We start from the raw sequence: 17,436 nt of genomic DNA, 5'->3' as shown, positions 1-17,436 counted from the left end.
AAATGAGTATTTTTCAGATCCGACATAAAATGTTGAGTTATTTTACTACGCAGTCTTGGAAAACAGCTCAGCAACATCTGAGAACAATGAATCATCAAAGTCAGGACTCTAGGTCTGTAATAAAAATCTGTTCTGAAAACTTTTGAATGCTACATATTCATATATTCTGAATGCTACAGTTTTTAAAATTAATCTCATTTTGTTTCTGTAATAGGATTAAAAAACTTGATAAATTCCAATTCATTATCATAGAGGAGCTGGAGAATTTTGAAAAAGATTCACAGTCTTTAAAAGATTTGGAAAAGGAATTTGTGGTTTGTTACTTTAAAAATTTTTTTAAATAAGTTTAAAACCTTGTTTTTAAAGAGCTATACTTGGAAAAACTTTCTTTTTTGGGAGCACATCCTAAAGCTTTTTGTTCAGAAAATAATTTAGTTTTATCTTAGATTTCTAATCAGTTTCATATAAACACTTTTGAATTACAAACTTAAATTTATGATGAATATCTTTGATAATAAATGAGAAATCCTGAGAGATTTTACTTTCAATTTTATTTTAATTTGAAAGAGTGTGTGACATCTGGAATATTTTTAACATATAGCCATACTGTTTATTTAAATTTGTAATAATAGAAATAGAGTAATTCTATTGTTGGATTTTAATTTTTAATCATATTGAAGTTTAGCTGGATTTTATTTTAGGACTAAAATATTTTATTTAGGACTAAAATATTTTATTTAGGACTAAATAAAATTAATAATTAATTTTATTTAGTCCTAAATAAAATTTTATTTATTTATTTAGGACTTTTGGGAAAAGATATTTCAGAAGTTCAGTGCATATCAAAAAAGTGAACAACAGAGGTTAGTATGACATTCTTAATGACTATAATCTATAAAATTAGATTTTTAAATTTCTATTTGAAAAATTAAAATTATATATACTATATTATAGCACTCTAATTTGAATTATTGATAAATACAAGGTTAACTCATTTTACTTCTTAGGCTTCATCTTTTGAAAACTTCATTGGCTAAAAGTGTCTTCTGTAATACTGATAATGAAGAAACTGTTTTTACATCTGAGGTATAAATTTTATGCTTTTTATAGGTTACCTTTCTTGATTACAAAAAGAATTTGTTAATCTAACTTTGTCTTTGCTGTGAAAACTTTATGGTAAATTTCATGGGTGAAATATATTTGCTTTTTTACAGATGTGTTTGATGAAAGAAGATATGAAAGTGCTGCAAGACAGGCTTCTTAAGGACATGGTAAGTCAACTAAGTTTGAAAATGGGATAATCATACTTTAATGTCTTTTGTTTTTGATTTTTTCGTGTGTGTGCTTTTATGTCTTTTTCTTTTTGGGTTGAGAGAAGATAGTTTTAGTCCAATTACTTTTAGTTCTTTAAATAATGGGAACATATTTATAGTGAAAGAATAGGGGTAATTTAAACAGGCCCTCCTAAGGAGTAAAAGAGAATATAAATTTGCAAATTGAAAAATTATCTGAAAAAATGATTTGTTTGCAGTTGCTAAACACTGGGTACTGCAGCAGGCATCTGTCCTGCTCTGTCTTCTGAAGGAGAAAATATGGCGGGACAAAACTCACAGAAGGTCTGTAGTTTAGTGGAAGAATTACTGTCTGTTTGGACAAGATGTCATTTACTTAGATTTGAGGATTAAATTAGTTTACTTTCCAATGGCCTAGTAGACCAGCAGCTGCATTCTCGGGGGAAACGTGGACCTGGGAAGGGACTAAAGGTACTGTTTTAAGTGATAATGTCTTTGGAGTTTTCTCAAAGATGAAAGGCATTTTTAAGTACACTGATCTTTGTATACACAGTATATTAATGTACTTACAAAGATAGAACCTCAATATGCTGACATAGCACAGGATCAAGATGTTGTGGCTAAGCTAGTTTAGCTGCAAGCAAACAAGAAGCTACTTAACTAGGTTGATCCTTGTTGAAATTGTTTTCTAGACTTTTTATTTTACTCTCTTCCTTTAAAAATTGAATCTAAATTTCATTGATTTGGGGCTTTAAAAGATTAGAGCCTTCTCTCAACTGATTGTCTTTGAATATCAGTAATGATCACAGAATTCTGTAGATATCTGTAGACCTGTTAGAATGCAGTATCTTCATGAAAGAAGTTGTTTTAAAATGAATCACTAATAACAGCTTGATTTTTTTTTCCATTTTATTTGATGGTTTTACAGTGAAAATGTGAAATCTAAGTGTGATTTTTTTTTTTTCCTTGGCTATAGCTAGAAGAGGAGCTTCTTAATATACGCAGAGAACTGATGTCAGTATTCATGTCTCATGAAAGAAATGCCAATGTGTGAAATCTAGTTTTTATCAACATACTTTATTTAATTATTCTTCTGTGTATAACTGAGGAAATAAAAATAGTCCTACAAAGAGAAAAATATACATGTCACCGAAGCCAGTGTACCCTTTATAGGAACCCTCAAATTCAAAAAAATGTCTTTTAATGGATGAGAAAGAACCACTGTAACATGAGTCCAAGCCCAGAAGACTTCTGTCTATACAATATTATTTTTTAATTTTGGAGATAAAAGCTTTAAGAAACTTTTAGTTAATTATACTCATAAAATGAGTTTCTTTAATAAATTAAATTTTATAGTGTAAAATGTATTATTACATAAAATGTTTTTGAATCAATGCAGTTTGGGGATGAATATAATTAAAATATGTTTAATAGCTTAGAATTCAACTAATAAAAATTTAGCCACACTTACAAGGGGGAGGAAGTCCCTAATTAATTTAAAATGTATAACTGAGTAGTAGATCAGTACTTTCAGCACACTGTTGGAAACATTTATTCAGATATGGCTCTAATGTATTAGGAAGCACTAAATGGCCTAAAAAAGCTACTACATTGCCTAAATATGTTAATTCAATATAGAAGTCCTATTTCATAAGCAGGCTGTTTGACAAATACTTTTAATCTAGTAGTCATTGTAATATATTGCTAGATTAATTTATAAAAATGAGTATACATTTGATTTGCTTTTAATGAAGTTGAAATAAATGCTTATGTCACTTGAATAAATATAAATCATTATATTCCTATTTTGTGAACATTGGGTATCTGAAGAAGGATATTTATTTGATCCAAAGTATAATACTAAGTAGCCTTACTATCCCTTGTCTATTTAATGGTAGCAGAGTATTATTCAAAAATAATACCAGTAATTAAACAGTGGGAAAACTGGCTTCTTAAAACCCCTCTCATTTTGGTCAGCTTTATGCAATTATTAGCATCAGCTAAGATTTATTGATAGGGTAGTGGGGTTGCTATTTTAAGAGAGTGACAGCTGTTATAATATTAAATACCACTCAGGACTTGTAAATCCATGTTGCCCTGTGAGACTAATTCCATCATGTCTTATCACCCTGTTTACCTCATCGTCAGCCAAATTTCTAAGACTCCTAAATCATACCTCATACTTGATTTCAATACTGTACTATATGTGTAATCCATCCCAGGTTCTTTATTCTTTCCACCTCTTCTAAAATCCTGTCATCACCAGCAGTTGTGCCCCTCTAAATCTCAATTTCCAACATTCTTATCACTCCAGCTTATCTTTCCAACTTGCTTTGTATAGTAGTGTCAGGCTATTATTCCTGTTACCTTCTTGTCTGTCCTTCCTTCCTTACCCATTCTAGATGCCAGAGTTCAAAATAATACTCTCTTGCCCTTTCTCTTCCTGTCAACCTTATCCCCTAATTCTTAGCTGAAATTCTACCAATTGAACAGCGCAGGAGAAAATAATACAATCAGGCTTTAAACATAATGGCCACGTACTTCAAATGGGCACTCAACATTGCTCAACAATCCTTACTCTGCTCTCTTTAATTGGCTTTACCACATTTCCAGAGTATTATTGCATATAAATACCTCTTTCCTTGATTCTTTACCTTTGAGCTGATTGTCTAACCTCATAATTTTCTCATCTTCACCCTAAAATCTGTTTCCTTCATCAAGACCAGCATTTTCTGATTTTCAGTCCAATAGCAGATTTATTTTAAGAACAATCACCCTACTAGTGCTTTGAATCCCATTATCTTTGATTTTCCTCTCCTGATTTTTATAGTCCATGTTAATTAAATAAGTAAACAAATAGGCCTTCCATTGACATCAAGTTCTCCTGAAACCACTGCCCTACCCATGTAATTATCCATTCACTTTTACAGAGAATATATCAGAATAATCTTCTCAGGTTACTATCTCAACTTCTTTGCTTCCTTCCCTCAATGCAGCTTTGCCCCTACTATTTCATCAAAACTACTTTTATCAAAATCAACAGTCATTTAAGTAAAAACAGATTAGATTTGGCAACATAGCCTCTCAGTGGCATTTCACGCTTAAAATCCTCTGCTGGCATGTATTTGCTACTCTTCTGTGTCTTTTCCTTGGGTTCATTCCTAGTCTCTTTCTTTTCCTCAGTCAGTACTTTCACCTTAAGTAATTTCATCTAGTCCCATATAATAACTTTCTGTGTTGATGATCTCAAATTTATAAACGTTCTGACCTTCACTTTGGACATCAGAACATTATAAATACTGCTGTATTGACATTTCTAATAAGAATCTCAGCTCTCAAAACAACTTGATTTGTCTCCCTTACCATTCTTTCTCTTCATCAAAGAAAAAGTAAACTTTGTCTTCCTATCTCAATAAAGTTACTTTTAACTACCCAACTATTCAAACCAAAACCTAACAGTAATTCCTGAATTATTTTCCTTTTAGCCAAACAGTAAATTGATCAATTCCTATAGATTTTACTGCCAAAATATGACCCACATCTGAATACTTTCTGCCACTTCCATTGTCTCTGTGACAATGTCAATATCATTTCTCACACAGACAATTTCAACGGCCTCTTAAAATGGCTTTTCAGCATTTATACTTTCCCTTCCACACTTTTTTCACTTAGCAGCCAACATTGTCTTGCTAAAGCATAAATCATACCATGTCACTCCCTTACCTAAAACTCTCCAGTGATACACACTCTTAACCAGTGGGTCAAGGGACAACTCATAAGGGAAATCAGAAAATACTTTGACAAATGAAAATGCAACATACCAAAACATGTGATCCGTTGAAAGCAGTGCTCGGAGGGATATTTATAGCTGTAAGCACCTACAATAAACAGTAAGAAAGGTATCAAATTCAATAACCTTACTTTATACCTTAAAGAACTAGAAAAATTTAAAGCTGTCAGAATCGATGAAATAATGAACTAGATCAGAGATAAACAGAATAGAAAAGCAACACAGAAAATCAATAAAAACAAAATTTGGTCCTCTGAAAAGATCAAGAAAATAAACCTTTAGCAGACTGACTAAGATAAACAGAAGACTCAAATTACTAATGTGAGAAATGAAAGTTAGGGACATTGACTACTGAAATTTCGGAAATAAAAAGGATTCTAGGAGAATACTATGAATAATTATATGTCAATAAATTAGTTAACCTAGATGACATCGATAAATTCCTAAAAACACAAATTACCAACACACTCAAGAAGAAATAAAAAATATCAACAGATCTATAACATGTAAAGAGGTTGAATTAGTAATCGAAAACCTCCCAACAAAGAATTCTAGCATTTAAATAATGCCAGTTCTTTTTTAATGTTTTCAAATTTATTTATGTTTTAGAGACAGAGTCTCACTCTGTCACCCAGGCTGAAGTACGGTGGTCTGATCTTAGCTCACTGTAACCTCAAACTCCTGGGCTCAAGTGATCTTCCTGCCTCAGCCTCCTAAGTAAGCTTAGGACTCTAGGCATGTGCCACTATGCTCGGCTATTTAATATTTTGTAGAGAATGGGGTCTTGCTGTGTATCCCATGCTGGCCTCGAACTCCTGGCCTCAAGTAGTCCTCCTGCCTTGGCTTCCCAAATCACTGGAATTACAGGCATGAGTCACCATGCCCAGCCCAGTCCTTCTTAAACTCTTCCAGAAAACAAGAGGAGAGAACATTCCGAACCACACAATGGCGTCATTACACACTAATATTCTTTATGAATATAGATGCACAAACCCTCAACAAAATAGCAAACCAAATCCAGCTTCACATTAAAAGCATTCCATACCATGACCAAATGGATTTATCCCAGCCAAGCATGGGTGGCTCAACATAGGAAAATGAATGTAATATACCATATCAATAGAATGAGGGAAGAAAAAGAAATAGCTGATGCACAAAAAGCATTTGACAGAATCCAATACCCTTTTATAATAACACTCAAAAAACTGGAAGTAGAAGGAAAATTCCAAAACATGATAAAGAGTATGTATGAAAGCCCTATAGCTTACATAATACTCAATGAGGAAAGACTAAAAGCCCCCCCTGCCCTGCCAAGACCAGGAATAAGACAGGAATGCCTGCTTTCACTGCTCGTATTCAATATTGTACTAGAAGTTGTAGCTAGATCTAGAAATTATGCAAGAAAAAGATATCCAAGTGGGAATGGGAGAAACAAAACTATTTCTCCTTACAGGTGATTTGATGTTATGTCTAAGCAATCCTGCAGAGTCAAGAAAAATCATTAGAAGCTAATACAAATTCAGCAAAGTTGCAAGATACAAGATCAACAGAAAAATCAGTTGTATTTCTATATAATAGAAATTAACAATACAAAAATGAAATTAAGAAAACAATGTCCTTTACAATAGCATCAAAAAGATTAAAATTCTTAGGAATAAATTTAACCAAGGGAGGTATAAGACTGAAAACTACAAAACATTGTTGCAAGAAATTAAAGATGGCCTAAATAAGTGGAAAGGTAATCCATGGTCATGGATTGGAAGATTTGATATGTTAAAATGGCAATACTCCCTGAAACAGACAACAGATGTAATACAATCCATATCAAAATCCTAATGGCCTTCTTGCAGAAATGGAAAAGCTAACCCTAAAAATCATATGAAAATGGAAGAGACCCAGCATAACCAAAAAACTCTTTAATGAATAAAGTTGGAGAACTCATACTTCCCAAATTCAAAATTTACGACAAACCTAAATTATTGAAATCATGTGGTACTAGCATAATGATAGACATATAGACCAATAGAATGTAATTGTGTGTCTAGAAATAAATCCACCCATCTATGGTCACCTGAGTTTCATCAAGGGTATAAGACCATTCCATGGGGTAAAGTATAGTTTCTTAAATTGTTCTGGGACAACTGGACAAACACATGCAATATAATGAGGATGGAACCTTACTTCATATCATATACAAAAATTGATGGATTAGAGACCTAAATGTAAGAGCTAAAACTCTGAAACTCAAAATGCAGGAGTCAATCTTTATGACCTTGGATCTGGCAGTGGATTCTTAAATATGATACAGATACAAGCAATGGAAGAAACATTAGATAAATTGGACTGTAGCACAATTCAAAACTTTTGTGCATCAAAGGACACTCCCAAAAAGTGGAAAGACACCCTACAGAATGGGAGAAAATATTTGCAAATTATATCTGTGAGAGTCTAGTATTCAAAATATATAAAGAAGTGTTACAACCAAACAAAACACAACCCAAATACAAATGGCCAAAGGACTTCAATAAGCATTTCTTCAGAGAAGACCTACAAATGGCCAGTAAGCACACACAAAGATATTCAGCATGATTAGTCATTAGGGAAATGTAAATCAATACCATAATGAAATGCCACTTTATACCCACTTGATACCTAGAATCAAAAAAACAATAAATTTTGGTGAGGGCATGGAGAAATTGGAACTCTTGGACATTTCTGGGGCAGTGTAAAAGAATTCAGCCACAGTGGAAAACAGTTTGGTGGTTCCTCAAAAAGTTAAATGTAAGAGTTACCATATGACCCAGCAATTCTATTAGGTATATGCCAAAAATAATTTGTATTAGTCTGCTTTGGCGTTGTTGTAAAGAAATACCTGATACAACATAATTTATACATAATAGATGCTTAATTGGCTTGTGGTTCTACAGGCTTTATGGGAAGCATGGTGCTGACATCTGCTTACCTTCAAGGAAGGCCTCACCAAGCTTATCATGGGGGAAGGTGAAGAGGAAGCAGGCATGTTATATGGTGAAAGCAAGAGAAGAGAGCCAGGGAGGGAGAGAGAGAGAGGAGGAAGTGCCACACGCTTTTAAATGACCAGATCTCGTGAGAGCTCACTTACTATTATGAAGACAGCATCAAGTCATGAGGGATCAGCCCCTAGGACCCAAACACCTCCCACCAGGCCCTACTTCCCACATTTGGGATGATAATTCAGCATGAGATTTGGTGGGGACAAATATTCAAACTACATCATTCTACCACTGGCCCCTCCCAAATCTCATATCCATCTCACATTGCAGTATACAACCATGCCTTTCCAAGAGTTGCCCAAAGTCTTAACTCATTCCAGCATTAACTCAAAAGTCCCAAGTCTAAAATCTCATCTGAGACAAGGTAAATAAATCCCTTCCACCCATGAACCTGTAACATCAAAGGCAGGTTACTTACTTCCAAGATACAATGAGGGTATAGGCATTGGGTAAATATTCCCATTCCAAAAGGGAGAAATCAGCCAAAAGAAAGGGGCAACAGGCACCGTGCAAGTCCCAAACCCAGCAGGGTAGTCATTAAATCTTAAAGCTCTAAAATAATCCTTAACTCCATGTCCCACTTCTCATACATCTGAAATCTAGGTAGAGGGTGCCAAGCCTCATTCACTCTTGCACTCTATGCACCTGTAGGTTTAACACCACGTGGAAACCACCAAGGCTTATGGTGACTTGTGCTCTCCAGAGTGGTGGCATAAGCAGTATCTGGGGCCCTTTGAGCTGAGGCTGGAGCTGGAGTCAGGGATGTAAGGAGCAGTGTCCTGAGGCTGCACAGGACATGGGCCCTGGGCCTGGCCTACAAACCATTCTTCCATCCTAGGCCTCTGGGCCCCTTGTGCTAGGGGCTGCAATGAAAGTTCTCTGAAATGCCTTCGAGGCCTTTTCCCCATTGTCTTGATAGTAGCACTTGGTTCCCTTTTAGTTATGCCAGTATCTCTAGTAGGTGGTTGCTCCACAGCCTGCTTGAATTCCTCTCACAAAATAGCTTTTTCTTTCTCTGCCACACAGCCAGGCTGTGAATTTTCAAAACTTTTACTCTCCATTTTCTGTTTAAATATAATTTCCAATGTTGAGTCATTTCTTTGTTCCCATATGGGAGCATAGGCTGTTAGAAGCAGCCATGCCACTTCTCGAACACTTGCTTAGAAATTTCTTCGACCAGATACCTTAGGTCATCATTCTCAAGCCCAAACTTCCACAGATCCCTAAGGCATGAACAGAATGCATCCAGCATAAAATGTGTGACCTTTGCTCCAGTTCCTTGTAAGTTCCTCATTTCCATCTGAGACCTCTTCAACCGAGGCTTCACTGTCCATATCACTATCAGCATTGTGGTCACAACCGCTTAACCAATCTCTAAGAAGCTGCAAGCTTTCTGTTATCTTTTTTTTTTTTATTATTATACTTTAAGTTTTAGGGTACATGTGCACAACGTGCAGGTTAGTTACATATGTATACATGTGCCATGTTGGTGTACTGCACCCATTAACTCGTCATTTAACATTAGGTATATCTCCTAATGCTATCCCTCCCCCTTCCCCCACCCCACAACAGGCTCCAGTGTGTGATGTTCCCCTTCCTGTGTCCATGTGTTCTCATTGTTCAATTCCCACCTATGAGTGAGAACATGCAGTGTTTGGTTTTTTGTCCTTGTGATAGTTTGCTCAGAATGATGGTTTCCAGCTTCATCCATGTCCCTACAAAGGACATGAACTCATCATTTTTTATGGCTGCATAGTATTCCATGGTGTATATGTGCCACATTTTCTTAATCCAGTCTATCATTGTTGGACATTTGGCTTGGTTCCAAGTCTTTGCTATTGTGAATAGTGCTGCAATAAACATATGTGTGCATGTGTCTTTATAGCAGCATGATTTATAATCCTTTGGGTATATACCCAGTAATGGCATTGCTGGGTCAAATGGTATTTTTAGTTCTAGATCCCTGAGGAATCGCCACACTGACTTCCATAATGGTTGAACTAGTTTACAGTCCCACCAACAGTGTAAAAGTGTTTCTATTTCTCCACATCCTCACCAGCACCTATTGTTTCCTGACTTTTTAATGATCGCCATTCTAACTGATGTGAGATGGTATCTCATTGTGGTTTTGATTTGCGTTTCTCTGATGGCCAGTGATGATGAGCATTTTTTCATGTGTCTTTTGGCTGCATAAATGTCTTCTTTTGAGAAGGGTCTGTTCATATCCTTTGCCCACTTTTTGATGGGGTGGTTTGTTTTTCCTTGTAAATTTGTTTGAGTTCATTGTAGATTCTGGATATTAGCCCTTTGTCAGATGAGTAGATTGCAAAAATTTTCTCCCATTCTGTAGGTTGCCTGTTCACTCTGATGGTAGTTTCTTTTGCTGTGCAGAAGCTCTTTAGTTTAATTAGATCCCATTTGTCAATTTTGGCTTTTGTTGCCATTGCTTTTGGTGTTTTAGACATGAAGTCCTTGCCCATGCCTATGTCCTGAATGGTATTGCCTGGGTTTTCTTCTAGGGTTTTTATGGTTTTAGGTCTAACATTTAAGTCTTTAATCCATCTTGAATTAATTTTTGTATAAGATATAAGGAAGGGATCCAGTTTCAGCTTTCTATATATGGCTAGCCAGTTTTCCCAGCACCATTTATTAAATAGGGAATCGTTTCCCCATTTCTTGTTTTTGTCAGGTTTGTCAAAGATCAGATGGTTGTAGATATGTGGCATTATTTCTGAGGGTTCTGTTCTGTTCCGTTGGTCTATATCTCTGTTTTGGTACCAGTACCATGCTGTTTTGGTTACTGTAGCCTTGTAGTATAGTTTGAAGTCAGGTAGCGTGATGCCTCCAGCTTTGTTCTTTTGGCTTAGGATTGACTTGGCAATGTGGGCTCTTTTTCAAGTGGGCTTCATCCCTGGGATGCAAGGCTGGTTCAACATATGCAAATCAATAAACGTAATCCAGCATATAAACAGAACAAATGACAAAAACCATATGATTATCTCAATAGATGCAGAAAAGGCCTTTGACAAGATTCTATGACAAACCCACAGCCAATATCATACTGAATGGGCAAAAACTGGAAGCATTCCCTTCAAAAACTGGCACAAGACAGGGATGCCCTCTCTCACCACTGCTATTCAACATAGTGTTGGAAGTTCTGGCCAGAGCAATCAGGCAGGAGAAGGAAATAAAGGGTATTCAATTAGGAAAAGAGGAAGTCAAATTGTCCCTGTTTGCAGATGACATGATTGCATATCTAGAAAACCCCATTGTCTCAGCCCAAAATCCCCTTAAGCTGATAGGCAACTTCAGCAAAGTCTCAGGATACAAAATAAGTGTGCAAAAATCACAAGCATTCTTATACACCAGTAACAGACAAACAGAGAGCCAAATCATGAGTGAACTCCCATTCACAATTGCTTCAAAGAGAATAAAATACCTAGGAATCCAACTTACAAGGGACGTGAACTACCTCTTCAAGGAGAACTACAAACCACTGCTCAATGAAATAAAAGAGGATACAAACAAATGGAAGAACATTCCATGCTCATGGGTAGCAAGAATCAATATCATGAAAACAGCCATACTGCCCAAGGTAATTTATAGATTCAATGCCATCCCCATCAAGCTACCAATGACTTTCTTCACAGAATTGGAAAAAACTACTTTAAAGTTCATATGGATCCCTTATCTTTCTTTCTTCTTCTGAGCCCTCCTCACTCTTCTAATCTCTTAACCAGTTCCAAACCTGCTTCCACATTTTCAGGTACCTTTATAGCAATGTCCCACTCCTCAGTACCAACTTTCTGTATTAGTCCATTCTTACATTGATACAAAGAAATATCTGAGACTGGGTAATTTAGAAATAAAAGAGATTTAATTGGCTCACAGTTCTGCAGGCTTTACAGGAAGCATGGTGCTGGCACCTGTTTGGCTTCTAGGGAGGCCTCAGGAAGCTTATAATCATGGTGGAAGGTAAAGAGAAAGCAGGCAAGTCACATGGCAAAAGCAGGAGCAAGCAAGAGAGTGAGTTGCAGGGGCAGGTGCCACACAGTTTTAAATGACCAGATCTTGTGAGAACTCACTATTGTGAAGACAGCACCAAGCCATGAGGGATCCACTCCCGTGACCCAGACAAATCCCACCAGGCTCCACCTCCAGCACTGGGTATTACAATTCAACATGAGATTTGGGCAGGGACAAGTATCTAAAATATAGCAGAATTGAAAACAGATTGAACAAACACTTGGATGAGAATGTTCACAGCAATACTGTTCACAATAGTCAAAAGGTGGAAACAACCCAAATGGCTGTCAACTGATGATGAATAAACAAAATGTGGTATATATCCATACAGTGTAATATTATTCAGCTATAAAAGGAAAAGAGTATATAGTCATGCTACAATGTGGATGAACCTCAAAAACATTCTAAGTGAAAGAATGAGACACACAGGTCATATATTTTAGGATTTCATTTATATGAAATGCCCAGAATAGGTAAATCCACAGGGACAGAAAGCAGATTAGTGGTTGCCAGGGGATGAGGGAAAGGAGGAATGGGGAGTGACTGCTTAAAAGTTATGTTGTGATGAAATGTTTTGGAATTAGATAGATAGAGGTGGTAGTTACATAACATTGTGAATGTACTAAATGCCACAGAATTATACTACTTTAAATGCCTTATTTTATTAATCTGCATTTCATCTGAATTATTAAAACTTATTAAAACCCAGCCTTTATATCATGGCCTAGAAGGCCCCACATGAGCTGACCTCTGCCTCTCTTTACCCTTATTTTGTACTCCTTTCCCCCTTGCTGAGTATGCCTCAAGCATTACTTGAACAATCTCACTTTTTTCTAAATCTTTGGTTTTGAGATTCCATTTTCCTGGAAACTCTTGCTGTTTTTCACGTGTCCATTTAAGTGGTAATTCTTTAGAGAGCACTTCCCTCACCATCCAATTAATGTTACTATTTCTGTCTATCATATAGCAGTTTTTGGTATCTGAAATTTCTTTATTTCTGCCTTGCCTCCACAAACTCCACTCCTGTAAATTCTGTGGGGATAGGAAACTTGTGTGTCTTACTCATCACAATTTTCAGAAGCTAAAAGAGTGTCTGGAAAAGTAGGCTTACAACAACGTGAATGAACAAACTAATGAATACGGCAGTTTTAAGTAGGAATTTACTAAGTTCAAAGAGAACTAATGTGTCTCCTAAAATTCAAGTCCTATATGGTGTCAGCATTTTCATTGTAATTGATAAAGTATTAACCAGCCATTTGAACATCTATTATATGATATGCACTGAGCTCAAGTCTAGATACAGAAATGAGTAATAAATGAACCCTCCCATGGTGTTACAGCTCTTTTAGAATATGTCTAGCAGGTTTTTCAGTTTTCACCAGAATGTCCATCTCAAAACAGAGATGAACTCCCTACTTAAAAATGAGGATATGTGTGCTTTTAATGTCAAGCAGAATCATACAGATTTCCATTTCATTGGACCCTTAGAGGAATTGTATAGGCAAATCAAATGTACATAGACTTCATTGTTAAGACAATGTATTTGTAATGGTTAGCTTTAGTTTTTCTATTTAAAATAAAGGCACATGAAAATATTCTGAATTGATGTCTACAGGAGAACAACATTTTAGGAATACAAATGTGTTGAGTGAAATCAATATGTTGTACCATCTTGAGCTTTAGATAATATACTTTTAGCTTATTCTGTGATAGCAACAATTTTAAATAAAAGGAACTTGGAGGAGTGGAAGTCACACTAATGAAACACTCGCCTTTAATAATGATGAGGCTTTATTTACCTAATTTGATGTACATTTTGTATAAGTCAAATACAAAGACAATTGGGTTTATAATGAGTATTGAAATTTGGAATAGATTTGAAGTTAAAAGGTTTTAAGCTTATTTAAAAACAATTTAGCTATTTGACTTCTATGTAATTCATTTCTAAAATGTTCTATTATATGTTTATTTAAATTTTTTAAGTTCAGAGCAAGATCTAGCAAAGTTTGTCCTGAAGGGCTATACAGAAAATGTTGTAGGCTTTGTGGGCCAGAAGGCAAATTTCAGAGTATCATGTCGGTGCTTATTATAATCATTTCAATTGTAACCGTTTAAATATATAAAAACCATTCTTAGCTTACTGGCCACTAAAAGGGCAGGGGCTGGCCAGATTTGGTCTGTGGGCTGTAGTTTGCAGACTTCAAGTTCGGAAGGGAAATCTTCTAGATCAGAACTCTCTGTTCTTTATTATAAAATTTTTCCTTAGTTTATCTTACTGTTTCACAGAAATCGTGATTTAAATCAATTTTGCATAGCAGAGGCTAATGAGTATATTTATTAATATAGCTAAAATTCTTGATTGTTCTATTTTAAACATATTAAAAATAAATGATCATTGTAGCTAATGACTTAAATTTCTTACCTGGATTGTAATCTAACACCCTGGTGTAGGTTTACCGCGTGTCCTCAACCAAATAGAGCTGTAAGGTGGTAACTGTCCCAGAAGTACACATGGAAAAGGACATGGAAGAGAAGAAATTTTACGTTAGTATAGCTAGGCAGAAACCTAAATACTAAATTCTACAGCCATTACTATAGTGATCTCACTGCCACCAAATCGTAGTATCATGGATGGCCAACACCAACTTAAAAGGCCAGCAGATCCTTTAAATGAATAATAGATGGAGTGGTTTTCATACAGCATTTAATTCAACATGAAATTTGTAGTCTACAGTGACAAATTCTGCCAACTCTGAGTTCAGTGCCTAGTGTGGAGCTTCACAGTTGCTGGAGTTAGTTCTTTAACCATTCTGTTACCACCTATTAACAGTTAAACCGGATACAGTTAGTGTGTAAGTTTCTTATCTAATTAAAACCTAAAGTATGGAAGAATCATATATGCTATGAATAAACAAGTAGAATTTTGAGCAAAATAAAATACCAGCAAATAGTATCAACAAACAAATCTAACTTGGAATGTAAAACTTGAAGCAAGATGATAGGTGGTTCTGGAGATTGTGCTTTCTGCCACATCAGGTGTCACCATTATAATTAAGAAGTAGGCTATCTGGAAGGCAGAGAATGGACTGGTGGTGTGGACCAGTCTTTTAGGGAACACACCTGAATTATAGTAATACATTCAGTGTATGTATTTTTGAGAAGGGATAATAAACTGCATTTAGAAAGGAATAATACACATATACAACATGTCTGCAACTTGAAACATTAAATTATTGTCATATGTATCATATATCCAGATTTCTTTCCTCCCATTGCTTAGTAAGAAAACTGAATTTTTAGAATTTCCCCATTTATATCTTTAAGATTTACAGTTAAGATTAAAAACTTGGAGAAGGTTTTTTAAGAAAATTTGTATTACTTTAAAAATACTGCTCTATTTTCATAGAACTATGGAACTGCTAACCAGTACTTTCTGTTGTTCATTCTAACAAACATTTTTTGTTTGAATATGAACTCGTAGTATGCTCCTAGTATCATCACTGTAAATAAATTTGCAGCTAAATAAGCAAATGGGATTTATAGAAATCTACTTTTTGAAAATATTTTTCATATATTCAGTTTCATATGTTCACTTGCTTACGAATATCTTCTGAGATGTTTTCATATGAAAAACAGAGAAAAAGGTCTCTGGAAAAAACTAGACAAATGGGTATTGGAAGCATATAGTAATAGCAGTTTTAATAGTACAACTAGGATTTTGCATTTCCGAGCTTGAATTTGTTGTTGAAGGACTGTAGATACATAGCTAAAAACTTTGACTTCACTTCCAATGTATAATAAATGTAGGCCTGTAATTACCATATCTTTCCACAAGGTGGATGTCTTGATGTTAGGTTCTTCCTCCCCGCTCCCACCACCATTTCAATTGTCAAAAAATTACTTAGGTGATTTCAAAGTCTCTTTATTTTATTTTTATATTTTTTGAGACAGGGTCTTGCTCTGTCGCCCCGGTTGGAGTGCAGTGGTGCAATCACGGCTCACTACGGCCTTAACCTCCCAGGCTCAAGCGATCCTGCCACCTCAGCCTCCCTAGTAGCTGGGACTACAGGCGCATACCACCATGCCCAGCTAATTTTTTGTTTGTTTTGTAGAGATGGGGTTTCGCTATGTTGCCCAGGCTGGTGTCGAACTCCTGGACTCAAGCAATCCACTCATCTCGGCCTCCCAAAATGCTGGGATTATAGGCATGAGCCACCATGCCCAGCCCCCTTTAAATTCTTTTAGAAATACTTTTTACAAAGTCATATAATGTGGTATTTCCTCTATTACATTAGCTTAAAAGTTACTAGATGTTTCTAGAAGATATTTAATTTCCTCTCACTAAATTACTAACATGCTTGTAAAAATGTTTTGAACTCCTTAAAAACAGAACTTATGATTTAAATATTCATGGTTGCTTTAATAATTTTTTCTGAAAATAGGGGCAAATGATTTGTAAATTTATTGCATAAAAACCTCATGATTGAATACTAGTAATGAAGAATTCTGATAATTCATATATACTGTTATTCAGTAGGACAAATAGTTTTTTCTAAATCTGTTGGCTGTTAAGTATATAAACTTTCTCTTCAAATTATAAACATATGCAAATGCGTGTACATATACATGTATGTCATCAGTGTAATATGACTTGTGAATTGCTTTTTAATTTTATTCCTCTAACTTGATAGTTGTGATGTGCAGGTGGAGAGTAAATATACTTGATTCAATTTTAGTTGATCTCTTAACCCTTATACTACCTGATAAGAACATGAAATATGTAAGTATAGTTTAGAGTAATAGTTTGTGCATAATAAAAACACAATGGTAGAAGTTAGATACTATTGCCACAAATTTTGATTAAAGTGAAAATGTCTGCTGGTTTTAGGATATCTTAGAACCTTTGAGTCTGAACCAGTCCAAACGCTCCTTTGGTTATCCTGCACTTTACCTTTTCAGTTTTATTATCCACTAGTTATGGGACTTGGGGAAAAAACTAAATATATGTCCCGTCTAACCAGGTCATTTCTAACCATAGGATCTGCCTGGTTCTTTTGTTAAGCAGTACTGATCTTTTGTACTTTGGGGCCCAAGGTGGTTTCTAAACAGTAGCACCTTTTCCTTTTCTTTGTTTCATAGTAAATATATTAATATTTCTATGTGAGGGAAATTGAAATCTTAGTTTTACATAACTTGGGCTTCCATTAATATTTTAAATTGAATACTAAATACAGAGCGCTTCTAATATGTTGCTTAAAATAGAAAAGAGGTAAAGTTTTGGCTACAAATAATGGGT

The 17,436-nt window shown here is 35.3% G+C and overlaps 1 protein-coding gene and 1 non-coding gene across 2 annotated transcripts in view; both read left to right on the top strand.

The window, feature by feature from the left end:
- SYCP2 (synaptonemal complex protein 2) overlaps positions 1-3,091 on the top strand; it is a 67,639-nt gene extending 64,548 nt beyond the window's left edge. Inside the window, exons 39-44 of the mRNA XM_054467160.2 lie at positions 18-112; positions 215-314; positions 805-863; positions 1,008-1,086; positions 1,215-1,271; positions 2,269-3,091. Of these exons, the coding sequence (XP_054323135.1) occupies positions 18-112; positions 215-314; positions 805-863; positions 1,008-1,086; positions 1,215-1,271; positions 2,269-2,346 (468 nt within the window). The 3' untranslated portion in view covers positions 2,347-3,091. The remainder of the gene's footprint in view (positions 1-17; positions 113-214; positions 315-804; positions 864-1,007; positions 1,087-1,214; positions 1,272-2,268) is intronic.
- A 10,378-nt stretch (positions 3,092-13,469) lies between these two features.
- On the top strand, positions 13,470-13,531 carry LOC129022172 (U7 small nuclear RNA). The gene has a single exon (XR_008496261.1). It is a non-coding gene; the product is annotated as a U7 small nuclear RNA (small nuclear RNA).
- The last annotated feature ends 3,905 nt before the right edge of the window (positions 13,532-17,436 follow it).

The sequence above is a fragment of the Pongo pygmaeus genome, chromosome 21, assembly GCF_028885625.2.
Source record: "Pongo pygmaeus isolate AG05252 chromosome 21, NHGRI_mPonPyg2-v2.0_pri, whole genome shotgun sequence".
Taxonomy (NCBI): Eukaryota; Metazoa; Chordata; class Mammalia; order Primates; family Hominidae; genus Pongo; species Pongo pygmaeus.
Note: the sequence above shows the minus strand (reverse complement) of the source record. Positions and strands in the feature narration are given on the sequence as shown.